Source organism: Diabrotica virgifera, chromosome 2 (assembly GCF_917563875.1).
Source record: "Diabrotica virgifera virgifera chromosome 2, PGI_DIABVI_V3a".
In the NCBI taxonomy this organism is placed as follows: Eukaryota; Metazoa; Arthropoda; class Insecta; order Coleoptera; family Chrysomelidae; genus Diabrotica; species Diabrotica virgifera.
The window spans coordinates 101,128,704-101,149,175 of NC_065444.1; the positions used below are offsets into that span (position 1 = coordinate 101,128,704).

The 20,472-nt window shown below is 31.8% G+C and overlaps 1 protein-coding gene across 9 annotated transcripts in view; it reads right to left on the reverse strand.

Moving 5' to 3' along the window:
• LOC114343928 (uncharacterized) overlaps positions 1–20,472 on the reverse strand; it is a 215,803-nt gene that overhangs the window by 163,556 nt on the left and 31,775 nt on the right. For all 9 annotated transcript variants that reach the window (XR_007696454.1, XM_050643896.1, XM_050643899.1 and 6 more), the window contains exons 3-8: positions 12,562–12,866; positions 12,018–12,090; positions 10,945–11,112; positions 9,617–9,703; positions 7,444–7,788; positions 5,797–6,022 (exon numbers count right to left, since the gene is read on the reverse strand). Coding sequence is in view for 8 of the 9 variants with exons in the window: in XM_050643896.1 (XP_050499853.1) it covers positions 5,797–6,022; positions 7,444–7,788; positions 9,617–9,703; positions 10,945–11,112; positions 12,018–12,090; positions 12,562–12,866 (1,204 nt within the window). In the remaining variant the exon portion in view is untranslated. The remainder of the gene's footprint in view (positions 1–5,796; positions 6,023–7,443; positions 7,789–9,616; positions 9,704–10,944; positions 11,113–12,017; positions 12,091–12,561; positions 12,867–20,472) is intronic.

The following is a 20,472-nucleotide window of genomic DNA, read 5'->3' on the forward strand; positions in this document are numbered from 1 at the left end:
ACAGATCTCGAAAAGCCTCGCAAAGGGGAGGAGAGTTCTTTAGCTTCCAGTATTTATTAGTTAAATCTGCTACATTCAGCTTGTTAATATTTTGGTAAAGACCGATATTTAGGTAACGAATTTTCATTAAAAATTTCTGGCTGAGATATTTCCTTCTATAATTGAGTGGAATTTCTAAAGCTTCTACATGTAAAGCTTTATTTGGGGTTGATTTCATAGCTCCCAAACAGATACGGAGTCCTAAGTTTTGTACAACGTCTACTTTGTTTAAAATATGTTTAGAAGCTGAGCCATATAGAATACTACCATAATCAATTATAGATCTAATATATGATCGATAGAAAAGCAAAGAAGTTTCAACATCAGCTCCCCACCAGATCCTTGAAACTGATTTAAGAAAATTTAGACCCTTATTACATCGATTTATCATAAAGTCAATATGTAATTTCCAAGTCAATTTACGATCCAAAATCATTCCCAAATACTTAATGGAAGAAGCAAATGCATAGTCGTAGCCATTAAGTTTTAAATTCTCTATTTTTGGGATATTATGTCGAGTGAAAATACAGACAGTAGATTTATTTTGAGCTATTTCGAATCCGTTTTGATTGAACCATAAATTAACACAACATTGAATTCGTCCTAAGGTTTGAACAGAGTTATCATAAGTTTTGGCCTGTGAATACAGGAGAAAATCATCAGCATATTGTATTATTTGAAATTTAAAAATGTCAGTAGGGACTTTATGCAAATCCGCAGTATACATATTAAACAAAAGGGGACTCAATACTGATCCCTGTGGTAGTCCTAAATTATTATATCTAGGGCCTATCAGTTTATTATAATTAGTTCTTAGATATATCTTTCTGCAGGAATAAAAATTATAAAGAGCTTCAGCCAACTGAGGCGGTATATGAAAATGTTTTATCAATTTTTCCCTTAAAATGTCAAGACTGACATTGTCATATGCACTTTCAATGTCTAAGCATATAGTAGGTAAATAGGTGTTGTTGGAAAATGTGTTTTGAATATCTGTTACTAGTGTAGAAAGTGCGTCTAAAGTACCATATCCTTTTTTATAACCAAACTGAAAATCTGGAAGAAGTTTATTTTTTTCTACCCACCATTCCAACCTGTGTTTTATCATTCGTTCTAGAGTTTTCAACATACAGGACATAAGAGAAATCGGTCTATATGACTGAGCCAAATTTGAGTTTTTACCTGGTTTTAATATTGGTAAAACAATTACATCGTGAAATTGATCAATAACTGATTTATTGCTGATTACACAATTAAAAATATCTAACATTAGAAGTTTGGCAATTTTAGGGAGATGTTGAATCATTGGATATTTAATATTATCAAATCCTGGACTCGTGTTATTTCGATTTTTTAGAACATATTCTAGTTCTGTAATATTAAAAGGTTCTAGTAAAAAATGGCTTTGCTTTTCTGGAATATAATTATGAGTATTAGGTGGTTTAACAGATGGCGGAGCAATTTTATCAAAGATTTCATCCTCTAAGGTGTTATCCAAATTGTATGCATTTGGAATTGATTTTCTATTTAGTTTTCTGGCTTGCTTCCACAACGTTGTAGTTGGAGTATTTTTGTTTAGAGAAGACACAAAATCTTTCCAACTCTTTTTAGCTATCAATTTTAGATTCTTCTTAGTTTTAGCCATGCTAGCTTGACACTTTATATAATTATTAAAATTAGCATTTTTTTTATATTCTGTCAGTGCTTCTTGCCTTTCTTTAATAATTGTATCACATTCTGTATTCCACCAAGGTGGGGAACAACGAATTTTATTTTTAAAAGTTTTATATTGCGGGATTGAAATGTGCGCAGCATGATTCATACTATCTATTAGAAAGCAATATTTATCAGATGTACTGTCCATTTCGTAAACACTATTAAAAAAATTTTCAACTGAGGTTGTGTATAGATTCCAATTGGCTTTTCTAATGTTCCACTTACTTCTGGGTATAAACTCTTCAGTTGTAGTACTATCTAATATTTCCATATTGATAATAAAATGATTAGAGCCTAGTGTGTCAGAATGTATGTACCAGTGGATTTTATTAGCTATGTCAGGAGTAACAAAAGTTACATCAATTGCTGAACTATTTTGATCTGGTCGGGTAAGAACAGTAGGCTCGCCATTATTTATTACGGTAAGGTTGAGATCATCTGCAGTATTAATAAGCTGTGTTCCAACTGTGTCATTGTAACTAGATCCCCAAATAGTATGGTGAGCATTAAAATCTCCTCCTATAATTGCTGAATTATTAACTTGCGAGAAGATGTTTGTCCAATCATTTATTGAACTTTTACTTTTAGGTGGTCTATATATAGATAAAATATTCAGATCCTTTGTTTTATATTTAATTGTTACACCACAAACTTCTATTTCCGTGTTAAAATTAGAGTTTAAATTTATTTCACTAAAAGTAATTGAATTGTGGATGAGAATAGCTACACCACCGAAGCCATCATTTCTGTCTTTTCTAACCAAATTATAATTTTTAAAATGATAACTAATATCTTTTTTGAACCATGTTTCACTAATTAGGAGGATGTCTATACTTTTATTATTTAAATAATGCATTAAACTACCTTTGTTTGATATAGCAGATCTGGAATTCCACTGACTTATTTTTAAATTATGTTGTATTGACATTATGAATTAATTATGAACTGTTCTACTTCTTTAATAATTATTTTGTTGTCTAAGGTTTTTATGTCTTCTACTGTATGAATATTTTTTAAAAAGTTTATTATAAATGTTGCTACAGATTTAGCTAGTTCAGTTTTATTTTCTATATTATTATTCGGTGTATAAGAATTAGTTGGCAAAGGTTGAGACGGTCCAAAAGTGAAGGGGAACATCGGTTTATGAGATGTTGATTCTAAAATAGGTGAATTTGCTTTTCTTTTCTTTCCTGAGTGTTCATTTGAATTATTTATATTAGAGTTTGATTGAGTCAAAAATTGAGATCTATTAATTTCTACAGTTGGCCGAGTCGGACCAAGATTTTTATCATTATTATTAATTGGTAGGGATGGAAATTCTTTTTCATTATTATTTAAACAAGAGAAAGAGTTGGGACTGATGAGTGCCGAAAAGGAGTTTTCACATATTAATCTAGCTTCCACAAAAGTAGTTTTTTGTTCTATCATAATATTCTTAATTTTCTTTTGTTTTTCATAAAATGGACATTTTTTTGATATTGTCACATGTTCGTTATTTTTGCAATGTATACAAAACATACTTTTTTCGCAATGATGGTCTTTATTTTTAATTTCACCGCACTGTATACATAGTTCCTGTGTACTTCGGCATTGCCCTGAAACATGCCCAAATTTTAAACACTTATAACATTGAACAACTCGGCCAAAAAACTGTTCAACAGAAAAATATACTCTATTAAAGGCAACATAATTCGGTAAAATATTGCCTTCAAAAGTTATAATTATAGTTTTTTTGTCCACATATTCAATTTTATCTTCTTTTTGTACCCTACGCTTAGTCCTATATATACTCAAAACATTAGAAGGAGTTTCGATGTTATCCATGAGATATTTCACATCATATCTAGTGTCAACGTCTTTCACCACACCTTTTATTTCTAGTAAATGACTAGGAATATATGCTTTCAAATTTTGTTCTTTAAGTGAGCTGTTATTGACGAGGTTATTTGCCTCTAACCGAGAAGTAAGCAAAACTTTTACACGGTTCCTACCTATACTTTTAATTTCTCGAACATTCGTTAACTTTAATTTTTTAAAAATAAGGTGCCCAATCGTCATTGCATGTAATTTTCCCAAATTAAGATCATCACCAATCCTTTCAATGTAAACCCAAATATTATCAAGATTATACTTATCTGAAAGCAAATTGAATTGTTTAATCTTCGGTCTCGCATTTTGTCCATCATCTTGCATATTCAATTCCATTTTACTAATAATATCACCATTATCCGCAGTCACTCGCGTCACAAGAGACGTCCCTGACTCACTTTTATCCCCCATTTAGGGGGAAATAAGTTTTAAACCACTATATACTGAAATGTTTTTGTTTATAAACACTCAATTAATTATTAACCACTACTTTATCTTCCAAAAAACACCAAAACTTTTATCTTTTACAGGAGCAGATCAAAATATCAACATCAACTTTGACAGTTATTTTGACAATGTAGTGGGCTCTTGCCATTTTTTAATTTAATTTTCCATTTCCAACAATCGTTTTTTCCGATTATAACGCCATCTATCCATAATTCGAAAAAATGTTTCGAATAAAAGTTACTTATTTCTACGTAAGGAATCCAAAGCTGCAATAAAAAATGAGGGCTCCTATTTAAGATTTTAAAGTAACCCCCCACCCCACAACCATGGGGGGTCGTGTTTGGTACCATTCGATAGATTTTTCAAAAATATTGAATAAGTGTATTTTACAGTTTTCCGATCTGATGTTCATTTCGCGAAATATCGCGGGATTCGTATTTAAAATATTAAATTTACCCCCCACCCCTCTCCGTGGGAAGTCGTGTTTGGTATCATTCGATAGATTTTTAAAAAATATTGGGCACATATTTTTTAGTTTTTCGATCTGTCATTCATTTCACGAAATATTCGCTTTTTTCTTGTGAAACTTTGGGACTCACCCATTTCCTTAGGCCCGGCTCAAATCGTCAGATTTTTGAAATATACACTCTTTTGCATGTACTTAACTTACCTTATCTTAATCTGACAATTTCGAGTTTTTTTAAGGATAGATTTTTTTTTTCGGGCCCCCCTTAACGAACTCCCCTGTGTTAAGAGCCAATATATGGTAGAGGTACATCTGCAGGGTACCAGGTTTCTCCCATATGCTAATCTGACGCGCTCGAGTAACTGCAAAAATCCCCGCTTGGGCTCCCCTACCATTACCCTGGACTAATAGTCGCCGCTTACGTGCTTGGACCAATCGGTTAGTGTCGAGAAATCGTCACCTGTCCAGGAAATTCGTCCATTTCGAGGAGGTACTCCTGTGTGGGGTAGACTTCCTTTTGATGGTCGAACAGACCTATTAGTTTTGAACAGAAATATGACTAGTGTTATTTATAGAGATGAAGTCATCAACAATATTATTTCACATTTGGTCACGCCGCTGTTGGTCAAGACTTTTTTTTCTTGATGATAATGCAACTCCGCACTGGTTTGTCACCACTGTAGTTGAGAAAATCAAGGTATTCCTCATTTGCCATCACATCCAAGGTCTTCTGATCTTAACTAGATTGAACATGCTTGCGATCAACTCCAAAGAGCATTATATGCACACGAGTCACGCCCTGAAACTCTTCAGCAATTAAGAAACTTATTACCACAACTTTAAATGCAAATCAGGTAAAATGTTCTTAACAATTTAGTGAAAAGTATATCATTGCGTTGCCAAGGAGTTATTAAGGCTCGGGAAGGACACACCACCTGTTACACAATTTTTTGTTGGATTTTGAAAATGATTAAAAATGTCAATTTTAGTTTTTTATTTTTTTTTCAAAACTTTCGAGTTGGTGGATTTTTAATACAGAAAAGACGCAGTTTTCTTAATTTATTTTATAGTAAAGAATTTTTAGCATTTCAGCTTGAATATTTTAGTTTTTAAAGCATTTTCTGATAATATCGCTAACTTTTGACGAGCAGTTTAAGAGACAATAAATTAAAATTATTGTAAAACAGGCTGACATAAGAATGTAAAGCAGCAATGGAATTTGTATATTATGATACATTAGTAACATTTTTTGCATATACCTTTAGCATCCGAAAGTTGTTCCCATAACATTATTTCAAGATCCCTTTTCCAAACACTCCAGATGTTTATATTTTTTGCTTCCAAAATATAAGTAAATTCTTTGGGATCTTTACTATTTTTACATTTCTCGAAGTCTTTTAGAGTTATAGTTAAATCTTTTACGGATTCCATTGATAAGTCCTTCATATTGATACTACCTTCATAGTTAAATGTTTCCAACTCATACTAAAATTAAATAAATTTGGAATAAGTCTAGTAAATATTTTTATTGTCAGATAAAACATAGTTAGGATCCTGGGACAGAAATAAAGAGTAAAGTAGAACGTCAGAAGAAAAAGACACGAAATGTTTACTTCTTTGTAAGATTTTTCAGAAATGCTTTCTTAAAACATCAAAGTTTTAGACTGACAGATTGGATTTACTGAAATACAAGATGCTTCGATGTTACGATGTTTAGCATATTCTATTGTACACAATGGACTGGATACAGATAGGACCGAGACGTTTTTTTTTACAATTTTTGAAATATTTATTTCTTTTAGACTTTATTAATGCTTACAAGAGTAAAGTTTTGGGAGTGATTTAGAGAAAAATATGGTACCTGCTTTTTTCAAAAAATGTGTCATTTTAAAAGCCCGATGGCATATTCGATGATTAACACAAAATTTAAAGTAACGAAAAAAGATTTTTATTTCTAGATATTATAACAATCGCATGGAAGGCACAAAATAATATACAGTGAGGACGTTTAGGTTGGAATAAATTCGTTTTGTCGAGACTGGGTGACTCTGGAGATAAATCCCAAAACAGGTCAATTTTCATTTTTTGAAATTATAATTTTTTGGCATATACTATATCATACTACTGACGTAATCTGTCTGGGCGTGATGATGTAATCGATGATTATTTAAATGAGATTACGGGTCATAGCTCATTTGAAAGGCTATTCTGTATTCAGTAATAATATAAACACTAACATAATTATTTATACAGGGTGCCCAAAAATGTTTTTAAATTAAATTAATTGAAATAAAAAGAAGAATGTATGTAATTTATTTAATTCGAAATACATTTTACTGTTGTCAGTAAATAGGAAAAAGTTTTTATTTGACAAATAAATATTGTTTTTCGCTTAAATTTAATATTAAAGCTGCCACCCACCTGCATCTTGGCAGTTTAACATATAATTTAAGTGGAAAGCAAGTTTTATTTTTCTAAAAAAAATTTTTTTCTGTTTTTTGACAGCAATAAAATATATTTTGCATTAAATAAATTACATACATCCGTTTTTTGTCTCAATTAATTTAATTCAAAAAAAATTTTGGGGCACCCTGTACAAATATTTATGCAACTGTTTATATTACTAAACACACAATTAAATAAAATTTTAGATGAGCTATCACACGATCCTTATTCATTCTCGTTTAATAAAATCATCGATTACGTCATAATGCCCAGGTAGATGACGTCACTAGTAAGACACATAAATATGCCATAAAATTATAATTTAAAAATAAAACTGGACCTGTTGTGGAATTTATCTCCACAATTTCCCATTCTCGAGAATAGTAATTTATTCCAAGCTAAACGTCCTTACTGTATAGTATTACATTACGACAAAAAGTAATAAGTATGTAAATACTTACTGGATCAGCAGTAGTAAAAACCACAACGTTTTCAAATAGGAAAACAAACGCTTCTTTTTTATATTTGTTAGAAATGTTAAACCTCTCCCTTTGCTTAAAATATCCGTAATCAGTTCTTTTTAGTGGGCAATTTTTAATTGAGTCAATTGCTATTCCATCATTTCCATTGCGCATTTGAGTTTCAACGATATCCAATGCAATTTGACATACTTCGGTAGGTCTCTCCAGTTTTTTTAACTGTTTTAAAATATCTTTCAAAAATAGAACATATTTTGATAATCTGTTGAGAGGTAATAGGAGGTAAGCTGTGAATTCCACAGATGTGTTGTAATATTCGTGAAGTCCCTAAAATCAAAATATTTCGTATTTATATTGTTTAATATTCGAACAGAAATTAGAACTAGAGTATTGAGATGTTATTCATTCTCTGTTCTTTTTTTATGAAGTTGAAGCCTGGACAATTACGGACGCAACTGAAAAAATACCTGCCAGCTTTGAGATGTGGTGTTATCGAAAAATGTGCAAAATATCATGGGCACGACACGTAACAAACAGAGAAACGAAGTACATTAAAAAAGATAAAAAAGAGAAAAAAGAATGTGTGTGTACTTTGTACGCACGTAAGAAGTTATACTTCTATTATATGATTTCAACGAAATTAATATACTTTAAACAGTTTATTTATATTGTATTTAAATATTAAACTAATTTTAATACTTACTACTTTTCAAAAAATTTTATTAAAACAGTACCAAAAATTAAAAAAATAAAAGAATAAAACACACACAAACACACTGAAAAATGCCACAAATGATTTCTGAACAATAATTGTCGGAAAATTCTTTAACTAAATACGTGTTTTCTAAAAAAAATATATATAATAAATATACTTACAATCATAAAATGTATAAAAAAAAACAAAAAAATAAAAGTTTCTATTGGTGTTCGAACCCGCTTATGTTTGCGCAGTTAGTATTGGAATTCTTTCATTTTACACTTCTACCCACGGAGACACCTGCATCATGTGGAAAGATCGACCAACTAAACGGTTTAAATTTTTGACAGTGCTGAATTTAACGAAATTATTTTGATTTTTGTAGAATATTGAAATATTGAAATATTAAAATACAGCAAAACATAGAGTAAGAAAACAATATATTAGGTGAATATTGACAGAAATTTTGATGGTAATCAAATTATGTAAATCAAAGCATTACATGCTATTTTGATAGGTTCATTTTAAATTTTCCAAATAGGTAGGTACCTATGTAATTTTTATTAGGATACTGAAACATTTACAATTATTACGTACCTGTCGCTTTTAAAAACTATTTAAAAAGTCACTACAATTATAAACTTGCTTTTTTCTCTGCCATCACAACAATAAAAACTAATATACACAACATTTGTTGATCCATAATCTCCAACAATTATTGATAGATGATTTAAACACCCAATACGATCCCGTATAACGTTTGAGCGACTAAATATACTGTCATATATAACGATAATTGACTAATATACTGTCGGTGTGCGCATGCGCCAGGGAATGTAAAAATTCACCCTCGTGCCTAAAGAAGTACAACTTCAAAAAATACTTAAAAATACCCAACACTATGAAAGAAAGGAAAATGAGCTACCTTGGTCACATACTAAGAAATGAAAAATATGTTGATGACATTGGTTATACAAGGGAAAGTGGAAGGAAAAAGAGGACCGTGGAGACGACGCACGTTCTGGTTGAAAAGTTTAAAGAAGTGGAGTGGAAAGACACCAAGAGGAGAACTCTTCAGAACCGCTGCAGACGGACTGAAATGGGCCATGATGATGATCGTCAATGTGCTTGGGATTAGGCACTTGAAGAAGAAGAAACATATTCGAGGGTTTTCTGCATTTCTATGTATGGTCGATAAGGGCAAGGTTTGCTTTCATATATTAAATATCATTACATTACTTTGTTTTATGCTTAATAAATATGATCAGTTAATTTTCTGTTTTATTTGTCAGACCGTACTCTCCCACAGGAGCCTCCTAGCTGGACCGTACGGTACTAGTTGAAGATATATTGTTTTATGTTGACTAACTCCCCAACTATCTACGGTAGTTCTTGTATATATATGATAGCTTATTATATGGTAGCTTATTATATGGTAGCTTATTATATGGTACTTACTTTAAGGAGATGGTCAAATTCCTTAATAACACCTTCTGCTTTACGTCTATTAATAAAATATGGTGGATATAGTTCGAAGAGAGTTCCCTAAAATTAAAAAAAGTATGGTAAAACCAGGTATAGTAAAAACCAGGCACTAATAATTATTTATGAAACAGTTCGTGAAGTATGCTTTTTGCGAACACACGCGATGTTTAGAGCACGAGCGACAGCGGAGCGAGTACTATACATCGCGTAAGTTCGCGAAAAGTACTTCACGCACAGTTTCATACAATATTTTAACTACGATAAACAAATAAAAAAACTGTAACTCTTCGTCACTGGAATTCATTTGTATTCTACAATTTTTAGAATTTTGACATTTAAAAATTCTAATATCTTTCAAACCACAAAACTGTCAAAATTTTTGTTGTAATTTATTGCTCATTATGTCATCACCATGATAACGCGAAAGTTAAGGATATTTGATTATATGAAAGTGTGTCAAAAACGGTTAAGTGCTAAAAAGTAAATCCCATTTAAAATACATTGTTACTTCACGCACACTTTAAACCCTTCACGCACTGCTATCTATAATGACAGTTTTCACAAACTAAAAACTTATACATAATATGACATAGAGTAGATAAAATATCTTTTAAAACAGAAACTCATGATCCATAAAGCCTATCTAGAGGGTGTTTCAAAAAAGGTAACACCGTCTCTAGGATAGGCGAAAAACAGAAAAATAATTGGGGTTTACTTATTAAAAAAATTTTGTAACAGGAAGTTTTCGAGACACAGGACGTTGAAGAAAAAAAATTACACATGTCATTGTTTACTATTTTGCCGAAACTACTGGCAACATTGTAATTAAATTTGGTTGGTTTTCGAGGTAGTTATTGTACATTTTTGACATACAATTTAGAATTTTATATGCGTTATTGGCGCGCATACGGCTAATGGCATGAATTTTTTAAAGAAAAAAAAGTACGCCATTGAGATATTTCAAATTCAAAGTCATTTTTGAATTCCTCGTTCAATTTTGACAAAAAAAATCTGTCTTCCCTTTTTTTCAAACGACGCGTTTGATATTTTATTTTTTGCATAAAAACAACGCCTCGTATGAAAAATAGTAAAGATAGATCTTTTCAATTATTTTTCAGTTTTTACCTATTCTAGAGACGGTGTTACCTTTTTTTTGAAACACCCTTTTCTGATGTGAAAATCGAAACATCAAATAAATTTAATTTCAAACTTAAATTGTGGCTTATTCCCAAATAAAATAGTAAATAACACTAGAAATACTTAATGGGATCCTTTTTTGTTAAACTGATAATTTTACTTACTTCATCAATAAAAGAATGTAATATCTTGTCAATGTCCATCCGGCTGTCTTGAATGGCCGTTAAAAATCGCACTTGTTTAAAATATATATCATGAATATTTCCAAACAGATACTTCAGAAGATATTTCTTATCATGGGGTGCGTTTTTCTCAATATATGGTTTATATAACTAAAAGAAATTAAAGACTATCCATAACAAACAGTGAAGACGTTTAGGTTGGAATAAATTTATTTTCTCAATAATAGGGGATTTTGGAGATAAATCCCGAAACATGGTCGATTTTTTTTAAATTATAATTTTTTGGCATATTTATCATACTAGTGACGTCGCCGTCGTCTACCTGGGCATAATGACTTAATGACATAATGACTGAATAATCGATGATTTTTTTAAAATTGGAATAAGGGTCGTGTGCTAGCTTATTTGAAAGATTATTCAATTTTCTATTTAATAATATAAACCTTAACATAATTATCTATGCAGAGTGGCCAAAAAATATTTTTTGAATTAAACTAATTGACGCAAAAAGAAGTAGGTATGTATGTAATTTATTTAATTCAAACAACTTCTTGCTGCTGTTAGAAAACATAAAGACATGTTTATTTGATAAATAAACATTGCTTTTCGCTTAAATTAAATGTTCAAATAGCTACCCACCTACCTCTTGGCAGTTTGAACATTTAATTTAAGGAAAACAATGTCTACTTGTTAAATAAACAGTTTTTTCTGTTTTCTGGCACCAGTAAAATGTATTTTGAAATAAATAAATTACATACATACTTCTCCTTGCGTCACTTATTTAATTCAAAAATTCTTTTTTTGGCCACTCTGTATAAATAATTATGTAAATGAGCTAGCACACGACCCCTATTCTCATTTAAAAAATTTACCGATTACGTCATCATGCCCAAGTACATGACGTCATGGGCATGATATATTTGCCAAAATTTATATGTCAATAAAAATCAACCTGTTTCGGGATTTCTCTTCAGTTACCCATTCTCGAGAAAATGAATTTATTCCATCCTAAATATCCTCACTGTATATTAAGAATGTAATCTCAATCGTCTTACCATTACGAGTTTTGATAATTCCTCACAATATGTGGTTTCTGTTTCCACTATCTCCTTTGCGATATAATGTAACCTGAAATATTATAATGCATAAAACATGACATAACACAGAAAAATTTGGAATAAATAATGGGTTTTTCAAAAATGTTGCAGCTTTTGATAATTTCTCGTGTTTCGATTTTGTCCGACTATCTCCTATGTTGTACTGGGGACTGAAACATTTTAAACTACTCCGTATCTCATGGGTTGAACCCGTAACAAATGCGTAAGTAATAAGAAAAACTGTAATCGAACGTGCATTGTGAATTGTTACAGACTAAAAAATATCTAAAAGTTTACTGTGTGTCGAGAAAAAAGCAAAATTCGTAGCTGCGAAATTTAAGACTTTAGTTCGCAATTCCAAATGTCAGCTAAATATTTTACACTTTCTTGAGGGAAAAATTACAACCAAATGACAGATGAACCTCTACAAGCTGAAAGCGTATTGCACTTGAAAAAGAAGAAGATTCTAAAATATTAATAAATAACAGAAAACTCTTGTTACCTCTTTTCTGGTGTTAACCTCGTTGATTGCCTCGGAATTGCTTGTCTTACTTCAGTCGCTACATTTGGTAAAGAAGACCCAGACGATGCATTTGTATCGGGGAATATAAACTTCAATTTCTCTTCAATTAGTATTGGAGAGTATTCATAAATATGATCATAATTTAGCTCTTCTGAATAATTTAAATTTGCTAATTTGTTAAGTTCTACCTTTTTTAAGTCAGGAGATACTGATAGATTAATATTTCCATCTTCTAAAATATTGTTATTATCTTTGTCGCTTTTGTTGATCTTGTTGATATTTTTCTAAAAATGAGTTATAGTTCAGAAAAATAAGAAAAAAATGTCCTCTTGGTGACACAACCCTCTCCAGGCTGAAACAAATTTTTTTAAGTAGTATGGACATCTATAATAATAAAATAACCTATATGTTTCCTGCAGCCAATTTTGATGATATACATAGTTATAAACAAATGAAGATCAAAAACTGTAAATTTTCGCTTTTTTCGTCTATTACCAAAAAGGTAAGCATTTTATACAAATTTAAGAGTAAGAAACTCATAAATCGTGTAAAAAAGAATGTGTGTGTACTTTGTACGCACGTAAGAAGTTATACTTCTACTACATATTATGTGATTTTTAAGGCAATACCAAAAATTTAAAAAAATAAAAGAATAAAACGCACACAAACACATTGAAAAATGCCACAAAGAAAAAATGATTTCTGAACGATAATAATTGTTGGCAAAAATTTTAAATACGCATTTTCTGAAAAAAAAAATATATAACAAATATACTTACAATCATAAAATGCATAAAAAAATAAAAACTTGCATCGGGAATCGAACCCGTGACTTTCGAGGCGCTTTGATTCGTAATCGAAGCCTAGACTTACTCGTCCAATTCCACATTATTTGTCATTTGGAAAAATAGGGTAACTGAACGTTTTACTGTTTGACAGTTGTTTTGAATATAATTAAATTATGTAGTTTAAATTTTGTGGAAGAAAATATTAAAATATAACAAAACAGTAAGAAAACAATATATTAGATGAAGATTGGTAGAACTTTTGTTGGTAATCAAATTAAGTATGTAAATCAAAGCATTACATACATACTAGATAAATAAATCTACGCCAAAAAATCATAATTTAAAAATAAAAATCGGACCTAATTTAAGATTTCTCTCTAAAATCCCCATTCTTGAGAAAATAAATGTACAGTAGAGCGTCGATTATCCGAACGTCGATCAACCGAACGACCGCTTAAAATATCTTCAATTTTCTTCAATATTGTATCCAAAAATAATTATGTTGTTGCAAAGACTGTACTTTTTTGTTTAGTTGCTAGTTGTCATTATCAAGATATAAATAAATATGTAGGTATATAAATATGGCTTTTTATTCACTTGTATATGTATGACTATAAATATGTATCAATATATTGTAGTTCGATATCCGAATAAATCGGTTTTCCGAACACCTATGTCCCCCAGTTAGTTCGGATAATCGACGCTCTACTGTATTTCAACCTAATCCAAATGTATAATTACAATATGATTATAATAAAAACTACTTACCAAATTAGAATGAGTTTCCCTTGTCCAAAATAGTCCAAAACTCCAAAAATATAGGTATATGAAAACTATTTAAAAAGGCAGTATAACTATTAACTAACTTTTGTTTGTTGTTTCTTTTCACACAAATTTTACAACGCAACAACCATAAATAATCAAACTACAGCTGTACCACAGCCGCCATATTGAATAATTTTTGACATGTCATTTGAATATCCAATCAGAACAAAGTTATAATGCGCATGCGCCGGAATCATAGGTTTTAACATATAAAAATTCACCCTCATATCGCCGGTAAAAAAGTATAACTTCAAAAACTTCATTATGGCGTTCGCTGAATATGCCTATCCTTATTGGTTGCTTAGAAAATTGCAAAATAAATTATAAATTTTGAGTTTTTATAAATATTCATAAATTATGTAAAACTTACCTTAAAACCTTCTTATTACACGGAATGCTGAGACTTCAGGTGCTTAAATCATACTCAAAGCAATTGGTAAAATAGTTTAAAAGTCATTTAATTTGTTTATCCCTTTTTTTGCAACACTATAAGTCAGAAAATGATGAAGTTACAGTAATACTTTGGATAGTTTATAAAAGAAGAAGATTTACACTATTAATTTAATTTAAAAAAATGACAAAAAATAATTCTATATATTGCAAAATTATTTTGCAAGAACATGTGAATTAAAAAGGGGGGGGCTAACTTCGTCCCTAATTGTCATAGGACAATTGTTTTTCTTTCTAAATGTGTCTAAAAAATTCAGTCTATCTAAATATGAAAAAATAATTTTTCTACGGGTAACGGTTAAAAAGTTATTCTAATTGTTTATAAGTAAGCAAAAAATCGACATGTTTTTGCAAAATAATTTTAAACTATTTAAAATTACTTTTTGTCATTTTTTTTAATTAAGTTAATAGTGTAAATAATGTTCTTCTATCATAAACTGTCCGAAGTATTACTGTAACCTCAGAATTTTCTGACTTATAGTGTTGCAAAAAAAAATTTAATTTGGGATAAACAAATTAAATAACTTTTAAACTATTTTATCAATTGCTTTGAAATTTAGGGTATGATTTAAGCACCAGAAGGTTCAGCACTCCGTGTAATAAGAAGGTTAGAGTTAATTTTTACATAGGTTTTTAATATTTATATAAACTTAAAATTTATGATTTATTTTGCAATTTTCTAAGCAACCAATAAGGACACTGAACGCGTTAAGCGGACACCATATTGAAGTTTTTTATACGATTTATGAGCTTTTTACTCTCAAATTTGTTTAAAATGGGGGGAGACGATTAGGCAGGCCATGTTGGTAAAGGGGATTAATATTGATATGACTCAAGATAGAATTATATTGAGAAAGAAGATGAGAAATGCAATTAGGGAAGCCGACCCCGCATAGGGATAAGGCAAAGAGAATTATGATGATGATGAATATTTATAAGAACTCAAAATTAGACATATTCAGCGAATGCCATATTGAAGTTTTTTATACGATTTATGAGTTTCTTACTCTCATATTTGTTTAGAATGCTTAACTTTTTTGGTAATAGACGAAAAAAGCGAAAATTTACCGTTTTTGATCTTCATTTGTTTATAACTATGTATATAATCAAAATCGGCTGCATAATAGGTTATTATTATAGATGTCCATACTATTCAAAAAATTTGGTTTCGTCCTGGAGGGGGATGTGTCACAAGAAAAATCTTATTTCTCTGGATTATTATAGGAAATTAAAACTGATTGTATGCTGATAGATGTATGTAAAAAGTAATGAATTTTGTAGTTTTTCAGTTAGCAACTAAAAATATTTATAGTGACGAAAAAATATTCCCAAAGACGTTATGATATAGACTAAGCGCCAATAGAAATGATTATTGATCTGAATAGATGGATTCCGATGGTAACAACATTATCCTGAGGTGGGTTAAAGGACACAATGGAAATAAAGACAACCGCATTGCTGCCCAATAGCTAAGAAAGCAGCCTAAGACTCTTAGGACCTGGTGACACTGCCAAATATCACTCCCACACGAAAATGGTGAAAAGATGGAAAGGAGAGTCCGGATGTAGACTTGCCAAGATAACACTAAGGAAGCTTAGGAAGTCAGTATCAGAAAAGTACCTATTTGAGAATGACCACGAAAATCCTACGCTTGACAGTTGGTTTTTTAACTGGCCATTGTCAACTACTCAAGCACCTCCACATACTGGGGCTAGTAGACACACATATGTGCAGGAGGTGTGAACGAGACGACGAAATTCTCGAACATGTCCTATGTGAATGGAGTTATCGTCAATATAGTATAAGAGCTAGTGAACCCTCCGACTAAAGGTCGTCCTGTAAGGCTAGAAATTTGTCTAGTGATAATTCATAGCACACCAAGGCTAAAAACCATGACCTGGCAGGCATCATCCCTGCACGTGTATCTACCAGGTGAATCGAAAAGTGCATAGTTTGGGGGATAAAATAAACTTTCTCCTGTAAAGTTTAAATTTAAGTATATGTTTGAGTAAGTCATTTAGAAGAAATGTGTACAATGGGTGCGTTCGGACGACCGCAGCGGCTGGACAGCTGAGCCAGCAGTAGTTGTCAGACGTCACCGCTGGAAGTCAACCACTGAGAGATTTACTAAGGCAAGGCGCCCATTGAGGTAGAATGTCCGTGGCATGTGGCGTGGTACTGAATAGAGATGGTCCGAACCGCTATTTTGATATAGCAGTTGCCTTTTCAGCATTATTCAACGTTTTTATGTTGATATAAGAAAAACAAAATCATATTTGTCTATATAAAAAAAAAGAAGAAGAAGAAGATGAAGTTCTCATCTTGCTAAGGCACGTCGAATAATATATCTTATACTATTTCTATTTGCCATCATTTCGGTGACTTTCCAAAGGTATTTTCCTATTGCAGCTCTAAAAACCGAAACTCCGAGGTCAAATTTTAAATATATCACATGTACTAGTTCTGTGTCTATAATATGGACTTCCGGTTAGAACTTTTTAACAGGAAATAATATAAAAACCAAAAGTATACATTTGTTCTCGTCTTGCTAAGGCACGTCGAATAATATATCGCTTATACTACTCTGGCGACTTTAAAACAGTACTTCCGGTTTCATATTCTAAAACCGGAAGTCCTAGGTCAAATTTCTCACCTTTAGTACCCATAGTAACCATATAAATAATAAATATATAAATATTACAACCACATATTATATTTGTTCTCATCTTACTAATGCACGTCGAATAATAAATCTTATACTATTTCAGTGACTTTCCAACGGTACTTCCTATTGCAATTCTAAAACCGGAACTCAAATATATCACATGTACTATTTCTGTGTCTATAATATGGCACTTCCGGTTAGAACTTTTTAACCGGAAATGATATAAAAACCAAAAGTATACATGTGTTCCCATCTTGCCAAGGCACGTCAAATAATATATCGCTTATACTACTCCGGCGACGGACGGACAGACGGACGGGTATAATTCGACGTTTTCATATTTTTTCAAAATTGAGTGAAAACAAAACTTTCGAAAACTGTATGTCCTACACTACTCACGTACTTTTCAGTACTATTCTACTTGATGTCTATTAAGAAAGTGCAATGCATTGCTATACATTTCATTTGGAACGATTTCAGAAGTGAATGTTTAATTTCACCTCCAAATTCCAATCCTTTCCAATTCAATTTCTAACTAATATTGTGGCTTATTCCCAGTTAAAACAGTAAATTTAAATAAATACTACGACCATATAAAAATAACAACCACCATGTATTTTGTTATATTTTTTTGTCGTTTCAAAAAATGTCCGTACTTAGATGTATTATTTTAGCAACAATTATTATTTATACATATGTTCACATTAAATACCAACAACAATGCTTTTTGAAACAAAACAAACAAATATGATTTTGCTTTTCTCATATCATCTTTAAAACGTTGAATAATGAAAAATGAAAAAGCAACTGCTATATCAAAATAGCTGGTCGGAGCATCTCTAATAGTCAATACCACGCCACGGGCCACGGACATTCCACCTCAATGGGCGCCTTGCCTAAGCTTTCCCTATCACGGCTGGATACAACCACTCAGCCGATTTCTGCTGACAGTCAGCCGCTATGGTCGTCCGAACGCACCCAATGACAGGCGATTCTGAACAGCATAAGACCTTGACAGGCGAGCGGAAAGATTAGGGTTTTTTCCTAAAATTATTTTTTTCTGCATCGAACAAAGTTTTTTTAAGTTTTTTGAATAATTCCAAACAGAAAAAGTCTTTATTTACTTTTCTCTTAGGTTAATAGTTTTTGACATATTATAAGCGAATAAAAATTAAAAATTACAATACAGTTTATAATTCACGTCCCATCTGCTCAGCGTGGTAAAGTTCCAACGAGAATGGTTTCCTTCGTACTCCAATCAGAGTAAACATGTAAATCAAAAATGAATAACCATTTTCAATTTCGTTGCAAAACGAAATCACAGCCGCACCGTTTTCTAGTCCAATCACAGAGTGCAGCAAGCCCTTCTACCGGTTTCGAAACTTATTAGTCTCTCATCAGGAGGCACATATGCGGCTGTAGTTTCGTGTTGCAACGAAATTGAAAATGGTTATTCATTTTTTATTTACATGTTTACTCCGATGGGAGTACGAAGGAAACCATTCTCGTTGGAACTTTACCGCGCTGAGAAGATGGACGTGAATTATAAATTGTAAAATTCCCTCATCTTCCTTAGTCTCAGCATCCGTATGGCTTGCAACTTGTAGAAGCCTCGGAGGTGTAACCAGAGAAGGTTCCATTGTTTTCAGTCTGGTGGGATGTAGAGTAACATTATGTTGTTTTATATGCCATTAGAGTGAAAACTTAGTCTTTCGTCTATTAACATAATTATTTATGCAGGGTGTACAAGAAAACATTTTTATTAAATTGATTTACACAAAAAGAAGAAAAATTTTTTGCACGCACTGTATAAATAATTATGGTAATGTTTTTATTACTGAATAGAGAATTAAATAACCTTTCAAATGAGCTATCACATAACCCTTACTCTCATTTAAAAAAATCATCGATTACGTCATCACGCCCAGATGGATGACATCACTAGTATTATATTATATTATGCCAAAGAGTCCTAATTTAAAAATAAAAACCGACCAATCGTCCTCACTTATATTACAGTGTCGCGCCCGCTTGATTAGCAATTAAAAAACTAAGGGGTTTTCGACATTGTATTGCAAAAAACTCTTCGGGATTTCATTTTGCGATGTTTAAAGAATATCTACCTACCTTAGCAACATTGAAATTTTCAGTTAAAAGTCCGATTCAGGGTTAAAAATGACCGATTTCGCCATTTTTTAATTTTCTAATCGCTTATATGTCCAAACTCTTGACCTAAGAGAAAAGTCACTAACGACTTTTTATGTTTGGAATGATTCAAAAAATTTAAAAAACTTTGTTCGATGCAAAAAAATAATTTTATGAAAAAACCTTAATCTTTCCCCTCGCCTGTCAAGGTCTTATGCTGTTCAGAATCGCCTGTCATTGTACACATTTCTTTTAAATGACTTACTAAAACACATACTTAAATTAAAACTTTACAAGAGAAAGTTTATTTTACCCCCTAAACTGTGCACTTTTCTATTCACCTGGTAGATGCACGTGCAGGGCTGATGCCTGTTAGGTCATGGTTTTTAGCCTTGGTGTGGTATGAATTATCACTATACAAATTTCTAGCCTTACAGGAAGAACGTTAGTCGGAGGGTTTAATAGCTCTTAGACTAATACGAATATATGCGTTCAGCGAGCCCTGACCTACACCTGCCGACATTAGGGTGATGTTCCACCTTCCTGGAAAGGGCAGAATGGAGAATGAGCTAAGGATGACTGCTCCCTGGGAGGATACACATTGCACCATGGGTCAATTGTAGTCTAAGTATTCTGGGACTTGACTCAACCTCCCTACCCTGCAGGTACAGCTACCGAAAAGTGAGCACTCGCGTGTACTCCTTAAGAGTCGAATAAACACTACAAGGAGAAGGGGAGATTAGTTTTCTGTGGTTTCCTAATCTCATTGCACAATGATACCTACTCCTAGGTGAGGATCTAACCGCAGCTAACCTCTACGCGTTTGTTAAGAAAGATAACCAAAAATCTGAAAGAAACCGTTTGTTACCAATAGACTTGTGCTTTCGTGACAGGCTTGGTACAGAAAAAAACGACGAAACAAAGGAAAAGGAGCTAGTATGGGAGGGGTTGGAAATGCAAGATTTTTACTGCCCCAAGATTATCCCCAACCTTGAAGAGGCAATATTGCCTAATCAT